General features: G+C 53.7%; 1 protein-coding gene across 1 annotated transcript in view; it reads left to right on the forward strand.

The window, feature by feature from the left end:
* Nucleotides 1-25,483, forward strand: part of DCHS1 (dachsous cadherin-related 1) — a 34,094-nt gene extending 8,611 nt beyond the window's left edge. The window contains exons 2-21 of the mRNA XM_023189976.3: nucleotides 5,545-7,455; nucleotides 12,479-12,667; nucleotides 12,765-12,996; nucleotides 13,137-13,373; nucleotides 13,719-14,744; nucleotides 14,966-15,159; nucleotides 15,367-15,463; nucleotides 15,564-15,721; nucleotides 15,928-16,792; nucleotides 16,879-17,118; nucleotides 17,213-17,338; nucleotides 17,960-18,169; nucleotides 19,137-20,015; nucleotides 20,143-20,256; nucleotides 20,428-20,639; nucleotides 20,729-20,883; nucleotides 21,077-21,207; nucleotides 21,322-21,605; nucleotides 21,946-22,084; nucleotides 22,424-25,483. Of these exons, the coding sequence (XP_023045744.1) occupies nucleotides 5,665-7,455; nucleotides 12,479-12,667; nucleotides 12,765-12,996; nucleotides 13,137-13,373; nucleotides 13,719-14,744; nucleotides 14,966-15,159; nucleotides 15,367-15,463; nucleotides 15,564-15,721; nucleotides 15,928-16,792; nucleotides 16,879-17,118; nucleotides 17,213-17,338; nucleotides 17,960-18,169; nucleotides 19,137-20,015; nucleotides 20,143-20,256; nucleotides 20,428-20,639; nucleotides 20,729-20,883; nucleotides 21,077-21,207; nucleotides 21,322-21,605; nucleotides 21,946-22,084; nucleotides 22,424-25,035 (9,891 nt within the window). The 5' untranslated portion in view covers nucleotides 5,545-5,664 and the 3' untranslated portion in view covers nucleotides 25,036-25,483. The remainder of the gene's footprint in view (nucleotides 1-5,544; nucleotides 7,456-12,478; nucleotides 12,668-12,764; nucleotides 12,997-13,136; nucleotides 13,374-13,718; nucleotides 14,745-14,965; nucleotides 15,160-15,366; nucleotides 15,464-15,563; nucleotides 15,722-15,927; nucleotides 16,793-16,878; nucleotides 17,119-17,212; nucleotides 17,339-17,959; nucleotides 18,170-19,136; nucleotides 20,016-20,142; nucleotides 20,257-20,427; nucleotides 20,640-20,728; nucleotides 20,884-21,076; nucleotides 21,208-21,321; nucleotides 21,606-21,945; nucleotides 22,085-22,423) is intronic.
* The last annotated feature ends 332 nt before the right edge of the window (nucleotides 25,484-25,815 follow it).

Consider the following 25,815-nt stretch of genomic DNA (forward strand, 5'->3'; position numbering starts at 1 on the left):
CACAGTCACTCTCCCTCAGTCTTGCTCCCCGTCATCCCCCCTGCCGGAACCTCTTCCCACTTCCTCTTTCCTTTATGCCTGGCCCTGTATCCTCACCCCTTTGCTCACTGAGGCTACCCTCTTCTTCCTCCACTTCTAGCCTATCTGCCTTTCGTGGCGCCCCTCCTCACCCCTGTTGTCTTTCTGCCCCTTGCTGGCCCTGGGACAGGAAGTTGAGGGAAGAGGCCTGGGTGGTGCCAGCTCCCCCAGCCTGCTTCCCCTTCAGCGTCTCGGGTCGCTCCTCTGCTTCCTCCTGGAGCACCCCCTTCCCTTGTAGTCCCCCTGCTCCTCCCCACCAGCCCACCTCTCTTTCCTCTCCCATGTTCACCCTGCTTCCAGGTCCTATAGACACACAGGCTGGGGGTGTGAGGGGGGCTCTGTTAGTGAGGGAGGGGGAATTGACATCACGTTTCAGGCCCCAATGAACAGTCTTGCCCCTCCCCTTCCTAATGAGAACCAGCTGTGGTTCCAGAGGCCCAGATGTGGGGATGGAGGAGGAGAGCAAGCAGGATGGAGTCAGAGGACCAAGTAGCAGGACTGGGGACAGAGTGAGGGCACGTAGCAAGGCAGAATCAGGTGGGAGAAGAGCCATGACAGATTTGGGGGAAGGAAGAAGACAGATCTAGGCAGGATGCAGCACATACTGGGAAAGAGACAAGACGGAGGGGCAGGCCAGATCTGGGGGAAGCGACGGGACAGACCTGGATAGGGAAAGAGACAAGAGCAGGGAGGAGGAGCCAGTCTCAGAGAAGAGGAGTGAGAAACACTGGACGGACTTGGGGAGATGGTGCAGAGGAGAGCTGGAGCGAGCATGAGACGGTCTCGGGAGAGAGTCTGGAGTTCGAGTTTGGAACTGGAAGCCTTGCAGCAGGAAGTGATGAGGCACAGTCCAGACAGAGGCCCCAGGGACCTGGAGGTCACAGCTGCAGCCGCAGAGCTGACCACGAGTGCCCCAGGAGCATGTGTGAGAGCATGCCTGCGTGTGGGTGGGTCTTCAAGTGGGAATGCATGCTCGCCTTGTCAGTCTGTGCATACGTGACACTGGGCCTGTGTATGTGGAGGGTGTGTGTGTGTGTGTATGTGGGGGCATAACAGAGGGTGTGAACGTACCTCTTGGTGTGAGGGCCGTGAGAAAGTGTCTTTCTGTGTGTGTATTTCTCTGTGTGTGTTTATGTAAGCCTGCACATATGTGTGGGTGGGTTCCACGTGAGGGAATAGGTTCATCTGTGTGGAAAATGTGCTTCTGCATATATATGGGAAGCAGTCTCTGTGTGTGTGCGCTGGCTGTGTATATGTTAAAGCAAGCCTCTGTGCACGTGTGTATGAGCATGTGTTGAATGTACCTGTGTGCATGTGAATCTGCCTGCATGAGAATGCATCTGCGTAAGCCTGACAGCATGAGAAAGGGAGTGCCAGGCAGTGCATGGGGCTGTGACTTTGTGAGTGTGCACCTTTGTGTGTCCACTGTGAAAGTGTTCTGCAAGAGTTTGCAGTGGAAGGAGCACAGGTTGGGAGAAGGAGTTGTTTTCATACAGGGCGTCTGCCTGGACCTGAGTCTCTCCTCTTGAAGGCTAATCATTCACCTGAGATTTATCTCATACCATTCATAGATTCCTTCATTCAGAAAACGTGTTTATCATGTACTATATGCTATGCTCCATGCTACACAAAGATGAATAAAATACAGTCTGGGCTGACAAACAGCTACTTGTTTGGGTAGGAAGACAGGTAACTATAATACAGAGTATGATAATCACATTGGCCTCACTATTATCTTCCCTCCCTCCAAACCATGACTGCTTTCTCTCCACTAACTGATTAAATCAATAGGGCCATTCTTACCCCTTGACCCTTAGCCCAGCCTTTGGGCCTAGACCCCTGATCTGGGCCCTGGAACCATCCTTGTACTCTCATCCTCTCCCCTCTTCGAATCAGGCCTGGGTTCACCTGACCTCCTTGTTTTGAATCCCTCTGACCTGTTATTCCATGCGGCACACATACAACCCCAGCATTCTGAAGCTGGGATGAAGGCAGAGAGGAGGCCTATCAGGGGATGGTGCTGGGAATTCATGAAAGAGAGTCTAGCAAATACCCAGCTCTGTGTTCCTTTCTTACATTGTTTCTGATTTTCACATAACCCCACAGGATAGGTGTCACCATAGCCATTTTACAGATTACGGACATAATGCCCAGCCTGGGGCTCAAACCCAGTCCGAGCTCCAAAGCCCCTGCTCTTTTTATTGCTTCACACAGATGGGAGAGAGGAGGTGGGTCAGAAGTGTAAATAGGGGAGTCAGAAGCCCACCTCTCTTTGTGGAAAGGAAGTCCTACAGCACAGCAAATCTGTAAAGACCTGAGGACACATTCGTGTAGTCACAGGACTGACTAAGGTGCCTCAGGGTCCTGGGCTCACATGTGTTTGTGTATGTTGTCTCAGTTGGCATGACCATGGATGTGTCTCTATCAGTGTGTTATGTGAGTATGATGGTGTGGAAGCATGAGACTCTGACCATTCATTTAGCACGGGCTGCCTGCTCTTGCTATAACTCTACTAAATGCTGGAGAATCAAGAGACTAACCAAGACCTGTCACTGCCCTCAAGGAGTCTTCAATCCAGTGCAGAGGGCAGACACATGAACAAATTGAGGCTGCTGTGCCATTTATTGTCAGTGTTTACCAAAAGTAATGGGAGCCCAGTAGTGTGTATAATAGGCTCTGCATGGGCAGGAGGGAGTGATTATGTGGAGAGGATTTTTAGAGGCTATCTCATGACAAAACAGTAGCAAATACAAGGCAAGGAGTTAGGAAGCAGCAAGGAAGGAGCATGGTAATAGATTTCATGTTGGAGTGCAAGGTATGGTGGGGGAAGTAAAGGTGAGGGACTGTGGAGAAGTTGGCAGGGCTCAGATCATGAAGACATGTTAAGGAAGTTGGACTTTATCTTGTGGATCAGAAGTTCTATGCCTAGTTAGTGTCCATGAACCTCTTGACACTGTAGACACAAGTTTGTGTGGTTGCCTTTCTTTCTGTAGAGGGGCATTTGTTTTCTGCCGTCAGTTATGGGAACCAGTGGAAACCTTTCATCAGGAGTGGTTTGGTGAGAGTTTTGTGGGTATCTCCAGTCAGGTGGAGATGGATCAGAAGGCCCAAGCCAGGAAGCAGAAGACCAGTGAGGAGCTGTTACAGGAATCACAAGGAGAGATGTTCGGACTGGGATGTGGCAGTTAGGAGAAACAGGAAAGACCTGAGACATGTCTAGTTGAAGTGGTGGGGTTTACGTGACTAATTGGAAATCAGGACTGAAGATAAGCAAGGACACAAGGAGAGCTTCTGGACTGCTAGTTGGACACCTGGATAGATGGTGGCCCTATTCACAGGAATAGGAATGGAGGAGAAGCAGTTTGAGGTGATGGCTGGGGATACTAAAGCCCAGTATATGGCTGGACATGTGTCTCCAGAGCTCTTCAGAGCTGGAGCTGGAGATTGGAAAGTCATTAGCAAATAGATGGCACATAAAAAATGATTGATACATTTGAACTGAAGGCATGGGAGTGGGTAAGATCACCCAGGCAGAGTGTGGAGAGTGGGAAAAGACGCTGCCCAGGACTGAACCCCAAGAGCACCAATTGTGAAGGAGTGGGCAGAGGAAAAAGAACTTGCAAAGGAGATGGAGGAGTGGGCAGGGAAGCATGATGGAAATAAGAGGTGGGGTCACAATGTGAAACCTAAGAAGAGATTTTAAGGAGCCAGTGATCAGTGTTTCAGTGTTCCAGAATGACCAATAAAAGGAAGATAAAAAGGTGGCCGCCAACGTAGAACATGAAGATGTTTGGAAGCTTAGTGACAGCAGTGTCACAAGAGAGGAAGCCTCACTGCATAAAGGGAGGAGAGTGTGAGAAGTGAGAAAATGGGGGAAATGAAACAACCTTTCAGAAAGGGCTGTAGCTTCTGAATGTCCCTCTTCCCTCTGGTGACTACATCCCATCTTCAGTCTTTGCTCTCACTTATCCACAGATTCTTCTCTCACTTACTCACTAAACTAAGGGGCTCTAGGGTGTTTCCTTCCTGATCTTAAGCATCATTTGAAACCCTGGCTCCCTTTGGACCCAGAGGAACCACCCCTCTTTGGTCCCTTGCCCTGCCTCTTTTTCTTTCTGAGCAGTTAAGGACACGTTTATCCAGCTGGTAGTTCAGGTCAGAAATGTGGGCATCATCCTTGACTTCTCCCAATCCTTCATCCTCTGCCTTCAAGCAGTCAGCAGGCCTGGCCTCTCTACCTCCTGAACCCCACCACAGACCTATCCACTTCTTGCCATGTTCATTGCTTACACTCATCCAAGTTACCATCAAAGCAGTGTCATCTCCTGGATGCCCATAAGTGCCTCCTCACTGTCCGATCTGCATGATCTTTGCTTTCCAAAGGACTGCAATAGCCATCTTCACAAAATATAGTTCATATTCTGGCACTCCTCCTTGAAGTGCTTTAGTGGTTTCCATTTGCCTTTAGGATAATGTCAGAATCTTTAATGCAGCTTACAAGTCCCTGTCTTGTTTCATACCCTCTGCCCCTAGCACTATGCTTCACACACATGCCCCCCCACCCCACCCCACCCTCAGACACTCTGAGCCCCACCTTGACTGTGGGTTCTAAGTCTTTCCACATTCTGCTCACTCTTCTAGAATGTCCTTCTCTCCTTTCTATATCCCCTTCTCTGGCCACCATTGCCTAGCTAGTGCCTAGTCATTTAGATCTCAACTTCAGTGTCACTTCCTAAGCAAAACACAGACTCCCTGACTCCCTGCCTGTGTTGCTTCTCTTATATTCCTCCTTGCTCTATGTACGTCTTCTTCACAACTCTTATCACACTTGTAATTACTTGTTCAACTCATGGACTATACACTCTCTGAAGCCAGAGACCGTTTCCTTTTTTCACTGTGGTATCATCAGTGCCTCCACATTGTAGGTGTTCAATCTCTTATTGAATGGAGAGGGGAGTAGGGAAGTAGAGCTAAGGGAACAACATCATTCCTTTCTAGCAGAGTTGGGGGTGGGGAGAGAGAGAGAGACTTGAGCATATGTAGTACTGATGGAAAACTCCAGGAGAGAGGAAAAGGTTGACAGTTCAGGAAAGGTTACCAAATACATGGTTATAGAGGCTGGAAGAAGTGAGTATTAATTCTGGATGAGAAGAAAATGAGAAAAGAATGTCCATATTTTTAAGCCTAGAAATAGGAAGAAGAGAGTTTGTGGGCATTCAGACCTAAAAAAGATAGGATACAGAAAGATCTGCTGAGGGTAGGAAAGGATGGGATCTGCCAAAGAGAAGACTGGAGTGGCCCCAAAGAGTCCTGAGGCAGAGATCCATGTGGCCCAAGATGAGTGTGAGTCAGCACAAGGGTCTGCTGGGGGCTGAGCATGTCTGAATATTGATGTGGCCTTGTCCACGTTGTCTGGACTGTTGATCCCTCCTCTGTCATGACCTGTTTCCTTCTGTTTTCTCCCAGGTCAAGGAGTCTGAGCTGGAGCCACTGCCCCAGTGGGACCTGACCCAAAGTCTGAGGTCAAGCTGGGCCCAGAGCCTGGCCTGGAGCTGGAGCCCAAGGCACAGCTGGACTGCCCTTGTCATGCAGAAGGAGCCGGGCATTGTGCCTTCCTGCCCTGGCATGAAAAGCCCCAGGCCCCGCCTCCTGCTACCATTGCTGCTGCTGCTGCTGCTGGGAGCTGGGGTGCCAGGTGCCTGGGCTCAGGCTGGGAGCCTGGACTTGCAGATTGATGAGGAGCAGCCAGCGGGTACACTGATTGGGGACATCAGTGCGGGGCTTCCGGCAGGCACGGCAGCTCCTCTCATGTACTTCATCTCCGCCCAGGAGGGCAGCGGTGTGGGCACAGACCTGGCCATTGACGAACACAGTGGGGTCGTCCGTACAGCCCGTGTCTTGGACCGTGAGCAGCGGGACCGCTACCGCTTCACTGCAGTCACTCCTGATGGTGCCACCGTGGAAGTTACAGTGCGAGTGGCTGACATCAACGACCATGCTCCAGCCTTCCCACAGGCTCGGGCTGCCCTGCAGGTACCTGAGCATACAGCTTTTGGCACCTGCTACCCACTAGAGCCTGCTCGTGATGCAGATGCTGGGCATCTGGGAACCCAGGGCTATGCGCTATCTGGTGATGGGGCTGGAGAGACCTTCCGGCTGGAGACACGCCCCGGTCCAGATGGGGCCCCAGTGCCTGAGCTGGTAGTTACTGGGGAACTGGACCGAGAGAACCGCTCACACTATATGCTACAGTTGGAGGCCTATGATGGTGGTTCACCCCCCCGGAGGGCCCAGACCCTGCTGGACGTGACACTGCTGGACATCAATGACCATGCTCCGGCTTTCAATCAGAGCCGCTATCATGCTGTGGTGTCTGAGAGCCTGGCCCCTGGCAGTCCTGTCTTGCAGGTGTTCGCATCTGATGCCGATGCTGGTGCCAATGGGGCTGTGACTTATGAGATCAACCGGAGGCAGAGCGAGGGTGACGGACCCTTCTCCATCGACGCGCACACGGGGCTGCTGCAGTTAGAGCGGCCACTCGACTTTGAGCAACGGCGGGTCCATGAACTGGTGGTGCAAGCACGAGATGGTGGGGCTCACCCTGAGCTGGGCTCGGCCTTTGTGACTGTGCATGTGCGAGATGCCAATGACAATCAGCCTTCCATGACTGTCATCTTTCTTAGTGCAGATGGCTCCCCCCAAGTGTCTGAGGCCGCCCCACCTGGACAGCTCGTTGCTCGCATCTCTGTGTCAGACCCAGATGATGGTGACTTTGCCCATGTCAATGTGTCCCTGGAAGGTGGAGAGGGCCACTTTGCCCTAAGCACCCAAGACAGTGTCATCTATCTGGTGTGTGTGGCTCGGCGGCTGGATCGGGAAGAGAGGGATGCCTATAACTTGAGGGTTACAGCCACAGACTCAGGCTCACCTCCGCTGCGGGCTGAAGCTGCCTTTGTGCTGCACGTCACTGATGTCAACGACAACGCACCTGCCTTTGACCGCCAGTTCTACCAACCTGAGCCCCTGCCTGAGGTTGCGCTGCCTGGCAGCTTTGTAGTGCGGGTGACTGCTCGGGATCCTGACCAAGGCACCAATGGTCAGGTCACTTACAGCCTAGCCCCTGGCGCCCACACCCACTGGTTCTCCATTGACCCCACCTCAGGCATTATCACTACAGCTGCCTCACTGGACTATGAGTTGGAACCTCAGCCACAGCTGACTGTGGTGGCCACAGATGGTGGCCTGCCCCCTCTAGCCTCCTCTGCCACAGTTAACGTGGCCCTGCAAGACGTGAATGATAATGAGCCCCAATTCCAGAGGACTTTCTACAATGCCTCGCTGCCTGAGGGAACCCAGCCTGGAACTTGCTTCCTTCAGGTGGGTAGGCCTGGCACATAGCAAGATACAGTTGGGGGCATCTGAGAGCCACAGGGGACCTCAGAGCAGGAACAAAGTCTTACAAGGTCATCTATTGATGGTGACTTATGCTAGAGGGTTCTGCCCTATGTTGTAAGCTCCAAAATCTGTGCAGAGGGTGAGGGTTAATGAGAAGATGAGAAAGCAGGGTGCAAGAGCTGAGGCAGATAGTCTTGGCAGGTGAGGAAATTAAGATTGGATCTAGTGGAGAAATGATTTGTGTTGTCAGGAAGTGAAAGTCTCAAAGCTGTTCTGCAGGGCAGAGATGGAGATTCTACATACCGATGTGGCTTCTGTTCCCCAAAGAAGACACCAGAATTTATGAGGCCCTCCATTTCTTGTCAAGTGCTGGGCTGTGCTGGAAGAAATCCTTATCCCTGCCCTCAGAGCTGAGCCTTAATAGGACACTTTGGATGAGACATGAGAATGAGAGATAGCAAGAATTATCTCGATATCCAGAGCAGGGAGTCCTCTCAGGGGAAGAGGCAGGAACCCCAGATCGGCTGAGAAAGACAGAGACTGGCTGCAAGTCAGGCCTGGAAAAGTGGAGGGAACATGAAACGGGAAAGGCACTCTGAGACCAGGCTGCAGAAGTCCTTGAACACCAAGCACTGAGGGGTTAGGACTACTTGGAAAGCAAAAGAGCTCACTGAACTTCTTTTTTTGTTGTTGTTGTTGTTTTTTTTGTTTTTGTTTTTGTTTTTTTTTTTTTGTTTTTTTTTTTTTTTTTGACACGGAGTCTCACTCTGTCACCCGGGCTGGAGTGCAGTGGCGTAATCTCAGCTCACTGCAAGCTCCGCCTCCTGGGTTGACACCATTCTCCTGCCTCAGCGTCCTAAGTAGCTGGGACTATAGGAGCCTGCCACCACGCCCACCTAATTTTTTGTATTTTCAGTAGAGATGGGGTTTCACCGTATTAGCCAGGATAGTCTTGATCTCCTGACCTCAAGGAGCTCACTGAATTTCTTTGATCTGGGAAGGGAATGATCAGGTTTGGTTTTATTAAGTTAGCTATCTGGCTTTAAGGGTGATTGGATCAGCAGGTGTGTGACAGATTGTTCCTTCATTCGTATGTTCAAGATTTTATTTACATACTCTAAGCCTGGCACTGTTCTAAGCCCAGAGAACAAAGAAAAGAGACAGTCCTATTCCCAGGGTGGTCACAGTCTAGATAGGGAGACACATCAGTAACTAGTGCTGCAGCAGGTGGCATATAAATGCTGTGGAAGCCCAGAGGAGGGGCCTTGAAGGACTAATGAAACTTTGCCAAATGGATAATATGAAGTGTGCAGACCAGAGACTCCAAGCCTAAGGAAAGAGCTGCTGAACAAATACCAGGACGTGTTCAGGAGATTGTATTGTTCAGGCTGGCATCAGCTGTAAACTAATGAGAAAGAGTCAGGGGAGATGAGACAAGACAGTAGATAGGAGCCAGGTCACAAATTCAACTTTATCTTTAAAATCATAGGGAGCAAGTGAAGGACTCTAAGCAAATCTGATATGTCTTTTAGAAAGATTGCTTTGACTGCACTGTGGAGTATGGCTGCAGAAGAGAGGATAGGGAGGGCAGGGAGTCCTCTTAGGAGGCTGGTGCTTGGTGTCCTTATGTCACCAAACTCCACCAGATTCCTGAACATCTCCTCACGACATAGACTTCCAGGCTAGCTCTGGGCCTGGCTGACCTCTTGTCCTCTGGCCAGACTGTGCATATTTGCTCGCCTGCTGCTGTGCAGCTCCACCACCCACTCTTCCATGTGTTTACTCTCCTTCTTGGCCAGGACCAATGCGCTATGGCTTCCAGACTTCTCTCCTCACTAGTGCCTGAAGCAAGAGGGCAACTCTCCAGGTGGTTTCCTGGAGTTTTTACTATTAGTAACCATAGGGAATGGGGGGTAAAAATGACCATTTGGGGTTTACAACTGTTACAAGAAGTCTTTTTTTTTTTTTTTTTTTTTTTTTTTTTTTTTTTTGAGACGGAGTCTTGCTCTGTGCCTGGGCTGGAGTGCAGTGGCCGGATCTCAGCTCACTGCAAGCTCCGCCTCCCAGATGTACGCCATTCTCCTGCCTCTGCCTCCCGAGTAGCTGGGACTACAGGCGCCCGCCACCTCGCCTGGCTAATTTTTTGTATTTTTTAGTAGAGACGGGGTTTCACCGTGTTAGCCAGGATGGTCTCAATCTCCTGACCTCGTGATCTGCCCGTCTCGGCCTCCCAAAGTGCTGAGATTACAGGCTTGAGCCACTGCGCCCGGCCGTTACAAGAAGTCTTAATGTTTGATTTATTCAGTATAAATGTATTGAATGTCTACCGTGTGCCAGTCACTGTATTAGAGACATGGAATACAGTCATGAAAGCATCACTCCCCTCATCTTAAGGAGTTTATGGAGGGGAGATTCATGAGCAAAGAAATAGTTTCATTCCAATAAAAACATTTCCATTTGGGGATATATATGAGGTACAGATAGGCAGTATGAGTGCTTTCCCGAAAGAAGGGACCCTTGAGTTGAGACTTAAAGAATGAGCAATTTATGAGAGTATCAGATGGGGGAAGGCTTCCAAGCAGAGGTGAGGTGCACAGAGGTGTGGGAGGGCCCAGCTTGTTCAAGGGCCTACTAGGGGTTCAGGATATCTGGAGTTAAGACCGGAGATGGGAGGGTGGGGGATGAGAGTGCAGGGAGGCTCAGTCAAGTCAGAGGGTTTGAGCTTTTTTCTATAGGGAATACTGAAGATTTTGAGTAGAGGAGCAATATTATCAGATTTGTTTATGCAAATGGTAGTCAATGTAGAGCAGTGGTTTATAACCATGGGAGACTTTGCCCCCCAGAAGGGATATTAGCAATATCTACAGAAATACCACAACTGGTGGTATACTATTGGCATCTAGTGGGTAGAGGCTGAGAATGCTGCTAACCATCGTGTAATGCACTTGACAGCTCCCATAATAAAGCATTATCTGGTCCAAAAGGTCAGTAGTGCCAATGTTGAGAAACCCTGGTGTAGAGTACAGATCAGAGGGTCAGACCTCTATAAGAAGGCAGTCAAAATAATGCAGGGGAGCAATAACTCAGGACAACTCAGGCCTAAGTCAGAATGGTGATAATGGTGATGGAGAGGAACAGACAAATAGAGTTAATGAGGACTTACTTAATCCCTGGTTGATTGATATAGCAGGTGAGAAAAAGGGAAGAACTGATTTCTGGCTTTAGCAACTGTGTGGATGGAAGAATCATTAGAGCAGGTTTGGAATGATCATGAGTTTAGTTTTGGGCTGGTTGGATTTAGGGTGCCTGTGAGACATCCAAGTGGAGGTGCTGAGCAGCCATCTGGATGTACAAGTCTGGAAATCTCAGAGGAGTGGTCTATCGTGAAAGTATAGACGATGGTTGAAGTAAAAGACAAGGCCCTGAGAAGTGTGTGAAGTGAGAAGAGGCCAAGGAGAGATTCCAGGGAACAGTGTCTAAGAACAGGCAGATAAGGGGAGATGGAGGAAGACTGGCAGTGGTGGTGGGGGAAGCAGTGGGTGGAGGAGCAGGAAAAGTAGTGTCAAGAAGTCACAGCAGGAGAGATGGGCATGGTGATGCATCCTTGTAATCCAAGCCACTCGGGAGGCTGAGGCAGGAGGATTACTTGAGCCCAGTAGTTCCAGACCTGCCTGGACAACATAGTGAGAGCCTGTCTTACAAAATAAATAAAGGCCAGGCACAGTGGTTCACGCCTGTAATCTCAGCACTTTGGGAGGCCAAGGTGGAAGGACTGGCTGAGGCCAGGAGTTTGAGACCAGCCTGGGCAACATACTGAAAACTGTCTATGCAAAAAATAAAAAAACTAGCCAGGCATGGTGGTGCACACCTGTAGTCCTAGTTGTTCAGGAGGCTGAGGCAGGAGGATTGCTTGAGCCCAGGAGTTCAAAGTTGCAGTGAGCTAGGATCACACCACTGCACCCCAGACTGGGCAACAGAGAGCCTGTCTCAAAAATAAAATTAAATAAATAATTTATGTTTTAAAAAGTCAAAGCAGGAGGTACACCTGGGAAGGAGATTGGGATGGGCATATGGAGTAAGTTTGGAGGCTGGTAGGAAGTTTAGAGAGTTCACAGATAAATGTCTTTCTTTTCTCCTTAAAATAGTGCATCTGATGAGAGCAAAGGATGGGATGGGGGCAAGAGGAGAGGGATGAAGTTTATTATGGCTTTGGGGCAGAAGGGGAGAGGGAGCTGACCAAGGTCGGACTGAGATGCTGAGCTGAGAATCTGCTGAAAAAGGAGACTATATTTGCAGTGAAACCTCTGAGCAGGGGTTGTGCAGGCCAGGAAATTCACTTCTGCCTTGCTCATTTCCAATCAGTGGCCCCTGTGCCTTTTGGGTCACTTCCTGACAACTTCCCCGGACCACTGTTTATTGCTTTCTTCCTGCAGCGAGTCAGAGGGCAAAGGTCATTAACAGCTTCTGGAGATGGTGCCGCAGCTGTACTGCTGCCTGCCGGGATTGATGCAGGGGAAGTCTGTCTCCTGGGATATCCGGGCCCACAGCCACAGTAGAGAGTTGGAGCAGAAGCTGTTTCCAGGGTTCAGCCATGGCAGGGTCTCGGTGTCTCTCAGGAGGCTAAACAATGCACAGGTCATTTCTATGAAGGGTCTGGGCAACAATCAGAAGTCCTTGGCCAGCTTTCTCTCTAAGCACATTTTCTGGCTGAGAAAGGGGAACTCTCCAGCTTCCTGTTGCAGCATATCATGACCCTGAGGTCCTTATATCCACAAAGAGCACTTTGTCACAGGCTACAGTTGTCAGTACCAGCTAACCCACTATTGAGGGCCTAATGTGTACCCAATGTATAAAACTTAGTGTGAAAGAAGGTTTTGTTACAAAGCAGGATGATCAGACTGTCGATTTACTCAGTGAAAAAAAATACGGGTAAAGCACCTACTGCGTACCTTGCACTGTACTAGGCAAAGAAGAGGGGACACCATTCACCCCAGTCTCTCCCTAGGTGACAGCCACAGATGCGGATAGTGGCCTATTTGGCCTCCTCTCCTATTCCTTGGGTGCTGGACTTGGGTCTTCCGGATCTCCCCCGTTCCGCATTGATGCCCACAGCGGTGATGTGTGCACAACCCGGACCCTGGACCGTGACCAGGGGCCCTCAAGCTTTGACTTCACAGTGACAGCTGTGGATGGGGTGAGTCAGTAGACCATGGGTAGGTTGGGATGTTGGGGTAGAGCACTCACCGGGGCCAGACAAGGCTCACCCGACCTGTGGCTGCATGTCCCACCAGGGAGGCCTCAAGTCCATGGTATATGTGAAGGTGTTTCTGTCAGACGAGAACGACAACCCTCCTCAGTTTTATCCACGGGAGTATGCTGCCAGTATAAGTGCCCAGAGTCCACCAGGCACAGCTGTGCTGAGGGTGCGTGCCCATGACCCTGACCAGGGGTCCCATGGGCGACTCTCCTACCATATCCTGGCTGGCAATAGCCCCCCACTTTTTGCATTGGATGAGCAATCAGGTGAGGATCCTCCCATTCCTGGGGCCTTCCCCCAGGTCTCCCTCCCCACCTGCCTAAATGATGTCCTACCCACCTCTTCCATAACCTTTCTGGCCCTAGTAAGTTTCATTATATATTTCTGCTTCTATCCTTCCTCCCAGGGCTGTTGACAGTAGCTTGGCCCTTGGCCAGACGGGCCAACTCTGTGGTGCAGCTGGAGATTGGGGCTCAGGATGGAGGTGGCCTACAGACAGAACCCAGTGCCCGAGTGAACATCAGCATTGTGCCTGGAACCCCCACACCACCCATATTTGAGCAACTACAGTATGTTTTTTCTGTGCCAGAGGATGTGGCACCAGGCACCAGTGTGGGCATAGTCCAGGCACACAACCCACCAGGTATCATTTAGCTTTATACCCACTTGGTGCCAGACCCAAATACCCCAGTATAACCCTCCAGCACCATCTGAAGGTACCTTAGAGTATCACAGCACAGATAGCCCCGGAGTATAAAACACTCTGGTACCAATGCCCAGCACCTCCTTAGGCACGGTGCAGGCACACCGCTTCATGAGGCACAGGAATGTCACCTCAGTGCCAACCAACTTCTTTGCCAACCCCTACCCCTCCTCCTAATATTTTGAAAGGCATGGGTGTGGGCACTGCCCATTCCTTCTTGGGATCAGAATCTGGGTCCTGACTCAATAAGGGACTTTTTCCTGATCCTGTTTTCGTCCTCCCTAGGTCGCTTGGCTCCTGTGACCCTTTCCCTATCAGGTGGGGATCCCCGAGGACTCTTCTCCCTAGATGCGATTTCGGGGCTGTTGCAAACACTTCGCCCTCTGGACCGGGAGCTACTGGGACCGGTACTGGAGCTGGAGGTGCGAGCAGGCAGTGGAGTCCCCCCAGCTTTCGCTGTAGCTCGGGTGCGTGTGCTGCTGGATGATGTGAATGACAACTCCCCTGCCTTTCCTGCACCTGAAGACACGGTATTGCTACCACCAAACACTGCCCCAGGGACTCCCATCTATACACTGCGGGCTCTTGACCCCGACTCAGGTGTTAACAGTCGAGTCACGTTTACCCTGCTTGCTGGGGGTGGTGGAGCCTTCACCGTGGACCCCACCACAGGCCATGTACGGCTTATGAGGCCTCTGGGGCCCTCAGGAGGGCCAGCCCATGAGCTGGAGCTGGAGGCCCGGGATGGGGGCTCCCCACCATGCATCAGCCACTTTCGACTGCGGGTGGTGGTACAGGATGTGGGAACCCGTGGGTTGGCTCCCCAATTCGACAGCCCTACCTACCGTGTGGACCTGCCCTCAGGCACCACCCCTGGAACTCAGGTCCTGCAAGTGCAGGCCCAAGCACCAGATGGGGGCCCTGTCACCTATCACCTTGCAGCAGAGGGAGCAAGTAGCCCCTTTGGCCTGGAGCCACAGAGTGGGTGGCTATGGGTGCGGGCAGCGCTGGACCGTGAGGCCCAGGAGTTGTACATACTGAAGGTAATGGCAGTGTCTGGGTCCAAAGCTGAGTTGGGGCAGCAGACAGGCACAGCCACTGTGAGGGTCAGCATCCTCAACCAGAATGAACACAGTCCCCGCTTATCTGAGGATCCCACCTTCCTGGCTGTGGCTGAGAACCAGCCCCCAGGGACCAGCGTGGGCCGAGTCTTTGCCACTGACCGAGACTCGGGACCCAATGGACGTCTGACCTACAGCCTGCAACAACTGTCTGAAGACAGCAAGGCCTTCCGCATCCATCCTCAGACTGGTGAGCACAGAGACCCAAATCCTGAGACCCCATAACCTTATCCCCAGCCTGGTGAACATCCAGACAGTATTCCCAACCCCCAGCTCCCATCTCACCCCTGAGAATGAGGGTTTAGCCCTGGCATTCCCTCCCCCACTCCCCAAACCCCAGCTTCTTAGGTGCAGGCCTCAGGCTCTGCATCCCTAAATATCTCGTACCTGATCCCCTTCTTGCACTCCCAGGAGAAGTGACCACACTCCAAACCCTGGACCGTGAACAACAAAGCACCTATCAGCTCCTGGTGCAGGTGCAGGATGGAGGGAGTCCATCCCACAGCACCACAGGCACTGTGCATGTTGCAGTGCTTGACCTCAACGACAACAGCCCCACCTTCCTGCAGGCTTCAGGAGCTGCTGCTGGTGGCCTCCCTATACAGGTATGTGAAGTGGCAGGACTTTGTCCTGAAAAGTGTGAGAGGGAGTAGGGATCTCCCCATAGAGCTGTAGACATAGGTAAGAGGCTGCCTCCTGGATCGGGTGTGAGAGCCGAAAAGAGGTTCTGCCTGCCCACAGGTGAGGGAAGCTTTATCCTGAGTTGTCTGAAGAACAGGAAAGAGACAACTAGGGGAGTTGTGTTCCCACAGGTACCAGACCGCGTGCCTCCAGGAACACTGGTGACGACTCTGCAAGCGAAGGATCCAGATGAAGGGGAGAATGGGACCATCTTGTACACGCTAACTGGTATGGGAGTGGCGAGAAGAGAATTGGTGGGTGATGGCATGCCCTCATGGCCTGCCCAACTCTGGGCCCCAAGCCCTCATCTTCCTCTGCCTGTCCCCAGGTCCCGGCTCAGAACTTTTCTCTCTGAACCCTCACTCAGGGGAGCTGCTCACTGCAGCTCCCCTGATCCGAGCAGAGCGGCCCCACTATGTGCTGACACTGAGTGCTCACGACCAAGGCAGCCCTCCTCGAAGTGCCAGCCTCCAGCTGCTGGTGCAGGTATGGCTGCCCTTCCCACAGTCTGCCCACCTCCCCTTGGCTACCGCTGTAGGTCCCCTTCAGTAGCTCCAGCTTCATGGGAGTCCTTGGGCTCCAGTAGTAGTAAGGTTACTCTGACCACTCTTTCCTACCACCTGGGAATCCAGCCCAGATCTCCTTTTACACTGGCCCTCACAATTCTGTTCTTCCTCCCCGGTCCACAACAGGTGCTTCCCTCAGCTCGCTTGGCCGAGCCGCCCCCAGATCTCGCAGAGCGGGACCCAGCCGCACCAGTGCCTGTCGTGCTGACGGTGACAGCAGCTGAGGGGCTGCGGCCCGGCTCTCTGTTGGGCTCGGTGGCATCGCCAGAGCCCGCGGGTTTGGGCGCACTCACCTACACACTGGTGGGCGGTGCCGATCCCGAGGGCACCTTCGCGCTGGATGCGGCCTCAGGGCGCTTGTACCTGGCGCGGCCTCTGGACTTCGAAGCAGGCCCACCGTGGCGCGCGCTCACGGTACGCGCTGAGGGGCCGGGAGGCGCTGGAGCGCGGCTGCTGCGAGTGCAGGTGCGCGTGCAGGACGAGAATGAGCATGCGCCCGCCTTCGCGCGCGATCCGCTGGCGCTGGCGCTGCCCGAGAACCCGGAGCCCGGCGCAGCGCTGTACACTTTCCGCGCGTCGGACGCCGACGGCCCCGGCCCCAATAGTGACGTGCGCTACCGCCTGCTGCGCCAGGAGCCGCCCGTGCCGGCGCTTCGCCTGGACGCGCGCACCGGGGCGCTCAGCGCTCCGCGCGGCCTGGACCGAGAGACCACTCCCGCGCTGCTGCTGCTGGTGGAAGCCACCGATCGGCCAGCCAACGCCAGCCGCCGCCGTGCAGCGCGCGTTTCTGCGCGCGTCTTCGTCACGGATGAGAATGACAACGCGCCTGTCTTCGCCTCGCCCTCACGCGTGCGCCTCCCAGAGGACCAGCCGCCTGGGCCCGCGGCACTGCACGTGGTAGCCCGGGACCCGGACCTGGGCGAGGCCGCACGCGTGTCCTATCGGCTGGCATCTGGCGGGGACGGACACTTCCGGCTGCACTCAAGCACTGGTGAGAGTTTGGTTGAGGGTGAGGGCGAGGAAGGTGCTGATGTGGAGTGTTGAGGTCCCCACCAACCTGCCTTACCGCTCACCTAGGAGCGCTGTCCGTGGTGCAGCCGTTGGATCGCGAACAAAGAGCTGAGCACGTACTGACAGTGGTGGCCTCAGACCACGGCTCCCCGCCGCGCTCGGCCACTCAGGTCCTGACCGTCAGTGTCGTTGACGTCAACGACGAGGCGCCTACTTTCCAGCAGCAGGAGTACAGCGTCCTCTTGCGTGAGAACAGCCCGCCTGGCACATCTCTGCTCACCTTGCGAGCAACCGACCCCGACCTGGGTAAGACCTCGGGGGATGAATTATGAGTGGGATGGACTGGGGCAAGAAAGAGCGTTTTTACCCTCTGATCGCCCTCCATGCTGTCCCTCCGCAGGGGCCAACGGGCAAGTGACTTACGGAGGCGTCTCTAGCGGAAGCTTTTCTCTGGATCCTGACACTGGTGTTCTCACGACTCTTCGGGCCCTTGATCGAGAGGAGCAGGAGGAGATCAACCTGACAGGTACATGTTGACAGCACCCCAAAAGCCTCAGTGAGGTGTTGTAAACACCAGCATTACCTGGACAGAATACCCAGAGTACTGCCTTCTAGAAGTTTTTGCCTAATGCCAGAAAGCTCCTGTTACGTTTTTGGACCCTTTTGGGGAGTCAAGAGTTTGGCAGGGTGCAAGGTGAACTGACTTCTAGACTGCCACAACTGTGACCATACAAATTCTAAAATGCATAATGTCACAGCTATGCCCTCCAGGCCTCCCTCAGATACCGCAGCCATTTAACAGAGGAGCATATTGATACTGAATATTGGAGAGGTCAAGTGACTTGCTCAAGCTCATGCAGCTTGGAAGTGGCAGGGCTGGAACTTGAACCCAGATCTTTTCATACCTAATTTAGTGCCTTTCCTGTTACACCACCACTAGTCCAAGATATATCTTGCATGCACCAAGCATGGGAGGTAGGACACATGTATGTTTATGTATGCATGACACATGTGTGCCTGGGAAGTATGGAGAGATGGACATTTTCTGGTTTGTGTGCGCCTAATGAACATATGTGACCACTATGTGGTGTGGATTTCTCCATGTGATGAGAGCAGACTAGACTTCATGGATTTTGCTTTCCCACAGTGTATGCCCAGGACAGGGGCTCACCTCCCCAGTTAACTCATGCCACCGTTCGAGTGGCTGTGGAGGATGAGAATGACCATGCACCAACCTTTGGGAGTACCCATCTCTCTCTGGAGGTGCCTGAGGGCCAGGACCCCCAAACCCTTACCATGCTTCGGGCTTCTGATCCAGATGTGGGAGCCAATGGGCAGCTGCAGTACCGCATCCTAGGTGAGAACCTTCCCACTCCCACTAACTCAGCACCCACTTGCCTGGTTCTTGCTCTTCCTTGGCTGCTGTCAGCCTCAGTGCATGTGTCTGGGTCTCCTTTTCTCTGGTGATATCGTCCACTTTTTCCTTCATGCTTACACCCAGTGTATCTGGGTATCTCTTTCCATGCCCTTTATCTCCCTGTGTGTCTCTGTTTCTATCGTCCTATTTCTTTTCTTTCTCATTTGTTTCTCCCTGTAGAGCAGTCGTTCTCAAACTTTTTGGTCCCAGAAATCCTTAACACTCTTAATTTTTGAGAACCCTAAAGAGTTTTTATGTGGATTGTATCAGTATTTACTGTATTAGGTAATAAAACTGAGATGATGTTAAAATATGATTGTGAAACAAGCCAATGAAGTATACAGCTTGCCGGTATTTCTGTGTAAGCACAAGGAAATACTAAGATTTCAAGTAACAATTTGTTGGACAGTAATTAATTTCAGAGATTAAAGCAGGTATAACTGAAGATAGCCAGAACAAACTGAATCTCTGAAGACACACACATTCATGCTCTAAACTTCCTATCTAGAATATTCTAGAAAACACAAGAATACATAAGCACACATTCCATTAACCAAGACATTATGTCATCACATGTCATAGAGCATCTGCAAATTCTACTGTACATCTGTGAGATAACGAGAATAAAAAGGCCATATAATGGCTTAGTAGTGCTATGAGATAATTTTGATCTTATGCATATGAAAAGGACCTGGGGGACTCCTGGGGTTCCCAGACCACACACAGATGATACCAGCTGCTTTATAGTATCTTCTGTTACTTTCCATTTCTGTTTTTCTGTTTTTCTTCCTTTCTTTCATAAGTTCCGTTGCTTTTGTGCACATGCTCACTCTCTCTGCTGTTGTCTGTCAATCACCCCCATCCCCATGACACATGTATATTTATATGTGCATGCCCTTCTCTGCAGATGGGGACCCATCAGGAGCCTTTGCCCTAGACCTTGCTTCTGGAGAGTTTGGCACCATGAGGCCACTAGACAGAGAGGTGGAACCAGCTTTCCAGCTGAGGATAGAGGCCCGGGATGGAGGCCAGCCAGCTCTCAGTGCCACGCTGCTTTTGACAGTGACAGTGCTGGATGCCAATGACCATGCTCCAGCCTTTCCTGTGCCTGCCTACTCTGTGGAGGTGCCGGAGGATGTGCCTGCAGGGACCCTGCTGCTGCAGCTACAAGCTCATGACCCTGATGCTGGAGCCAATGGCCGTGTGACTTACTACCTGGGTGCCGGTACAGCAGGAGCCTTCCTGCTGGAGCCTAGCTCTGGAGAACTGCGCACAGCTGCAGCCTTGGACAGAGAACAGTGTCCCAGCTACACCTTTGCTGTGAGTGCAGTGGATGGTGCAGCTGCTGGGCCCCTAAGCACCACAGTGTCTGTCACCATCACGGTGCGTGATGTCAATGACCATGCACCCACCTTCCCCACCAGTCCTCTGCGCCTACGCCTGCCCCGCCCAGGCCCCAGCTTCAGTACCCCAACTCTGGCTCTGGCCACACTGAGAGCTGAAGATCGTGATGCTGGTGCCAATGCTTCCATTCTGTACCGACTGGCGGGCACACCACCTCCTGGCACTACTGTGGACTCTTACACTGGTGAAATCCGTGTGGCCCGCTCTCCTGTAGTTCTAGGCCCCCGGGATCGTGTCCTCTTCATTGTGGCCACTGATCTTGGCCGTCCAGCTCGCTCTGCCACTGGTGTGATCATTGTTGGACTGCAGGGGGAAGCTGAGCATGGACCCCGCTTTCCCCGGACTAGCAGTGAGGCTATGATTCGTGAGAATGCGCCCCCAGGTGGGTTCCCAGCCATTTCTCCCAGATTCAAACTCCCAAATGGGCCGGGGTTGCCCATTGAAAATGTCCCCGAAACTCTCCCAGTCTCACTCACGCTCGCAGTCCAACAATACCATTCTTTCTGCAGGGACTCCTATTGTCTCCCCGAGGGCTGTCCATGCAGGAGGCACAAATGGACCCATCACCTACAGCATTCTCAGTGGGAATGAGAAAGGGACATTCTCCATCCAGCCTAGTACGGGTAAGGAATAGGAGCAGGGGCTCTGTGCGGGACAGGCTACTGGGGAAGCAGGTTCTTTGCATCAGAGGAGCCTTTGATGGGTGAAGGGCTATCCTTGAGTAAGGGGTCTCAGAGAAGGAGGCTCCAGGGCAAGCAAAGGGAGCTGTCACGGATGCATTCTGCCTCCCCCAGGGGCCATCACAGTTCGCTCAGCAGAGGGGCTGGACTTCGAGGTGAGTCCACGACTGCGACTGGTGCTGCAGGCAGAGAGTGGAGGAGCCTTTGCCTTCACTGTGCTGACCCTGACCCTGCAAGATGCCAACGACAATGCTCCCCGTTTCCTGCGGCCCCATTACGTGGCCTTCCTTCCTGAGTCCCGGCCCTTGGAGGGGCCCCTGCTGCAGGTGTGGGGTGTGATGGAAAGATGGGGGAGCAGGGCTAGTCAGACTTGCCTATGGCCAGACCAGTCCCAGCAGCCTCCTACCCTCACCAGGTGGAGGCAGATGACCTGGATCAAGGCTCTGGAGGACAGATTTCCTACAGTCTGGCTGCATCCCAGCTGGCACGTGGATTGTTCCACGTAGACCCAGCCACAGGCACTATCACTACCACAGCCATCCTGGACCGTGAGATCTGGGCCGAAACACGGTGAGTCCTGGCCCTTTGGACCCAAGACCCTATCTTGGGCCTGTCCGGTTTAAAGCCCTGCCTTGAACCCATCTCAGTCCCTTGGCCACATCCTGAATTCCCCAGCCCTAAGTTCTGTCCTGAGTCCTCCTGGCCCTGCCCAGAGTTCCCCCTTATTGCCATGCCCCACCTGATGATTGTGCTTTGTACCCAGGTTGGTACTGATGGCCACAGACAGAGGGAGCCCAGCCCTGGTGGGCTCAGCTACCTTGACGGTGATGGTCATCGACACCAATGACAATCGCCCCACTATCCCCCAGCCCTGGGAGCTCCGAGTGTCAGAAGGTGAGACTGGGTAAAGTGGGTGGCATAAAGGGTGGCAGAGAGACATTTTTCTCCACCCTGCGGCTCAAGGTGGGGCTGTGTCCATGCCAAACACATTTGTCTTGTGTATTTCAGATGCGTTATTGGGCTCAGAGATTGCACAGGTAACAGGGAATGATGTGGACTCAGGACCGGTGCTGTGGTATGTGCTGAGCCCATCTGGGCCCCAGGATCCCTTCAGTGTTGGCCGCTATGGAGGCCGTGTCTCCCTCACGGGGCCCCTGGACTTTGAGCAGTGTGACCGCTACCAGCTGCAGCTGCTGGCGCATGATGGGCCTCATGAGGGCCGTGCCAACCTCACAGTACTTGTGGAGGATGTCAATGATAATGCACCTGCCTTCTCACAGAGCCTCTACCAGGTATTGACACCCCTGGATCCACCTTCACCTGGGCCTGGGTTGTTCCTATTGGAGGGAAGTATCAGAGCTAGCAGCTGCTGAGGTGGGCTGGACGTTGGAGCTGATCTGGGAATGGGAAGGTCCCAAGTCCTGTGAACTACATCCTGGTTTTGCATCCTGTACCCACAAAGGGGAGAAGGTGGGCATTTCCCATTCGAATACTTAGGAGTAGGGGCTCCAAGTATTCCAAGTATCGGAATGGACACCAAGCAGGGCTCAAGGAGGCGAGCTCCAGAACAGGCTGCATGGACAGCAGGGCAAATGGGAAGCCTGGCCATAAGCACTTCTCCTCACACTTCAGGTAATGCTGCTTGAGCACACACCCCCAGGCAGTGCCATTCTCTCCGTCTCTGCCACTGATCGGGACTCAGGTGCCAATGGTCACATCTCCTACCACCTGGCTTCCCCTGCTGATGGCTTCAGTGTTGACCCCAACAATGGTGCGTCTTTCCCAGGATCTGCCACTTGCCTTTGACTGTGTTACGCTATAATCTGACCTCATTCCTTGAATTTGTTACTCAAACTCTTTAACTCCTGGATGTCTGGCCCAGGGAGGACATTTCCTCCCCTCTGTCTTCATTATAAGCCCCTTATTGAGTGCATGTCTAGAAGCTGTTCCCTAAGCTGTGAATCCTTGAGGCCATCCCCTTGTCTCCCAGCAGATAGGCCATTCCCTGAGTCTGACTTCCAAAACCATTTCCTAGATCCTGAAGGGTCACTCTTCTGTTCACTCACAGCCTTTGCTGAATATGTTTCTTTCCCTTCCATTCTCATCTCAGGGACCCTGTTCACAATAGTGGGAACAGTGGCCTTGGGCCATGACGGGTCAGGAGCAGTGGATGTGGTGCTGGAAGCACGAGACCACGGAACTCCAGGCCGGGCAGCACGAGCCACAGTGCACGTGCAACTGCAGGACCAGAACGACCACGCCCCGAGCTTCACATTGCCACACTACCGTGTGGCTGTTACTGAGGACCTACCCCCTGGCTCCACTCTGCTCACCCTGGAGGCTACAGATGCTGATGGAAGCCGCACCCATGCCGCTGTGGACTATAGCATCATCAGTGGCAACTGGGGCCGAGTCTTCCAGCTGGAACCCAGGCTGGCTGAGGCTGGGGAGAGTGCTGGACCAGGGCCCCAGGCACTGGGCTGCCTGGTGTTGCTTGAACCTCTAGACTTTGAAAGCCTGACACAGTACAATCTAACAGTGGCTGCAGCTGACCGTGGGCAGCCACCCCAAAGCTCAGTCGTGCCAGTCACTGTCACTGTACTAGATGTCAATGACAACCCACCTGTCTTTACCCGAGCATCCTACCGTGTGGCAGTACCTGAGGACACACCTGTTGGAGCTGAGCTGCTGCATGTAGAGGCCTCTGACGCTGACCCTGGCCCTCACGGCCTCGTGCATTTCACTGTCAGCTCAGGCGACCCGTCAGGGCTCTTTGAACTGGATGAGAGCTCAGGCACCTTGCGACTGGCCCATGCCCTGGACTGTGAGACCCAGGCTCGACATCAGCTTGTAGTACAGGCTGCTGACCCTGCTGGTGCACACTTTGCTTTGGCACCAGTGACAATTGAGGTCCAGGATGTGAATGATCATGGCCCAGCCTTCCCACTGAACTTACTCAGCACCAGCCTGGCCGAGAATCAGCCTCCAGGCACTCTCGTGACCACTCTGCATGCAATCGACGGGGATGCTGGGGCTTTTGGGAAGCTCCGTTACAGCCTGTTGGAGGCTGGGCCAGGGCCTGAGGGCCGTGAGGCATTTGCACTGAACAGCTCAACAGGGGAGTTGCGTGCACGAGTGCCCTTTGACTACGAGCACACAGAAAGCTTCCGGCTGCTGGTGGGTGCTGCCGATGCTGGGAATCTCTCAGCCTCTGTCACTGTGTCAGTGCTGGTGACTGGAGAGGATGAGTATGACCCGGTATTTCTGGCACCAACTTTCCACTTCCAAGTGCCCGAAGGTGCCCGGCGTGGCCACAGCTTGGGTCACGTGCAGGCCACAGACGAGGATGGGGGTGCCGATGGCCTGGTTCTGTATTCCCTTGCCACCTCTTCACCCTATTTTGGCATTAACCAGACTACAGGTGCCCTGTACCTGCGGGTGGACAGTCGAGCACCAGGCAGTGGAACAGCCACCACTGGGGGTGGGGGCCGGACCCGGCGGGAAGCACCACGGGAGCTGAGGCTGGAGGTGATAGCACGGGGGCCTCTGCCTGGTTCCCGGAGTGCCACAGTGCCTGTGACCGTGGATATCACCCACACCGCACTGGGCCTGGCACCTGACCTCAACCTGCTCTTAGTAGGGGCTGTAGCAGCCTCCTTGGGAGTTGTGGTGGTGCTTGCACTGGCAGCCCTTGTCCTAGGACTTGTTCGGGCCCGTAGCCGCAAGGCTGAGGCAGCCCCTGGCCCAATGTCACAGGCGGCACCCCTAGCCAGTGGCTCACTGCAGAAAGTGGGCCGGGAGCCACCTAGTCCACCGCCCTCTGAGCACCTCTATCACCAGACTCTTCCCAGCTATGGTGGGCCAGGAGCTGGAGGACCCTACCCCCGTGGTGGCTCCCTGGACCCTTCACATTCAAGTGGCCGAGGCTCAGCAGAGGCTGCAGAGGATGATGAGATCCGCATGATCAATGAGTTCCCCCGTGTGGCCAGTGTGGCCTCCTCTCTGGCTGCCCGTGGCCCTGACTCAGGCATCCAGCAGGATGCAGATGGACTGAGTGACACATCCTGCGAGCCACCTGCCCCTGACACCTGGTATAAGGGCCGAAAGGCAGGGCTGCTGCTGCCAGGTGCAGGAGCCACTCTCTATCGAGAGGAGGGGCCCCCAGCCACTGCCACAGCCTTCCTAGGGGGCTGTGGCCTGAGCCCTGCACCCACTGGGGACTACGGCTTCCCAGCAGATGGCAAGCCCTGTGTGGCAGGTGCACTGACGGCCATTGTGGCAGGCGAGGAGGAGCTCCGTGGCAGCTATAACTGGGACTACCTGCTGAGCTGGTGCCCTCAGTTCCAACCACTGGCCAGTGTCTTCACAGAGATCGCTCGGCTCAAGGATGAAGCTCGGCCATGTCCCCCAGCTCCCCGTATCGACCCACCACCCCTCATCACTGCCGTGGCCCACCCAGGAGCCAAGTCTGTGCCCCCCAAGCCAGCAAACACAGCTGCAGCCCGGGCCATCTTCCCACCAGCTTCTCACCGCTCGCCCATCAGCCATGAAGGCTCCCTGTCCTCAGCTGCCATGTCCCCCAGCTTCTCACCCTCTCTGTCTCCTCTGGCTGCTCGCTCACCCGTTGTCTCACCATTTGGGGTGGCCCAGGGTCCCTCAGCCTCGGCACTCAGCACAGAGTCTGGCCTGGAGCCACCTGATGACACGGAGCTGCACATCTAGCTGTGGCCCAGGCTGGGCCCCGACCTGGGATGCGCATAGTGTCCCCAATGCAGGTCCCACTCTGAGCCTGCCCTGGGCAGCCTCGGACTATGACTGGCTATGGGGAGGCCACCACCAGGCCCCAGCTCTCCACCCTGAACTCCCCAGCCCCCTCAGAGCACTAGGACCACAGAAGTCCTGTTGGTCACTGACCTGTGACCAGATCCAATGTGGGGAGAAATATGAAGGAGGTAGCAGCCCTGGGTTCTCCTCAGTGAGGGCTCCCTGCCCTGCACCAGCACCCTGAGATGGAGCTGAGACTTTATTTATTGGGGGTAGGGGGATGGAGGAGGTCCCTCCAACATGTTTGGACCCAGCTCCTTTGGGTTCCACTGACACCCCTGCCCCTGCCCAGAACCAAGTGCCAATTCTCACTCTGGAGCCTTAATAAACTGCAATTTGTATCCAGTCTCCAGCTTTGTTCTATAGGGATGACTGGAAGACACCTGGCAGAGTATTGTGGATACCTCAGGAGGCACAGAGGGGGGGGGTGGGGTGGGGTGGGGATGGCACTGGGAGCTCAGGAGCCTAGCCTGAGGCTGATGATCACATCTCTCTGCAGCTAATCTTTTCCTTCTAATATGGGCAAGAGGCCAGCAGGGCCTTGAGAGGGATCAGCTGAGTGGGAGAGGGGATCTTGGGGATGACCAGCTCTAGGCCCGAAATTCTTTTTTAAAGTAAGTCGGGGTGGGTACAAGAGCAGTCAAGGGGTTTATTTGTTTTTCTTGGGGCCACTAAATA

Source organism: Piliocolobus tephrosceles, chromosome 13 (assembly GCF_002776525.5).
Source record: "Piliocolobus tephrosceles isolate RC106 chromosome 13, ASM277652v3, whole genome shotgun sequence".
Taxonomy (NCBI): domain Eukaryota; kingdom Metazoa; phylum Chordata; class Mammalia; order Primates; family Cercopithecidae; genus Piliocolobus; species Piliocolobus tephrosceles.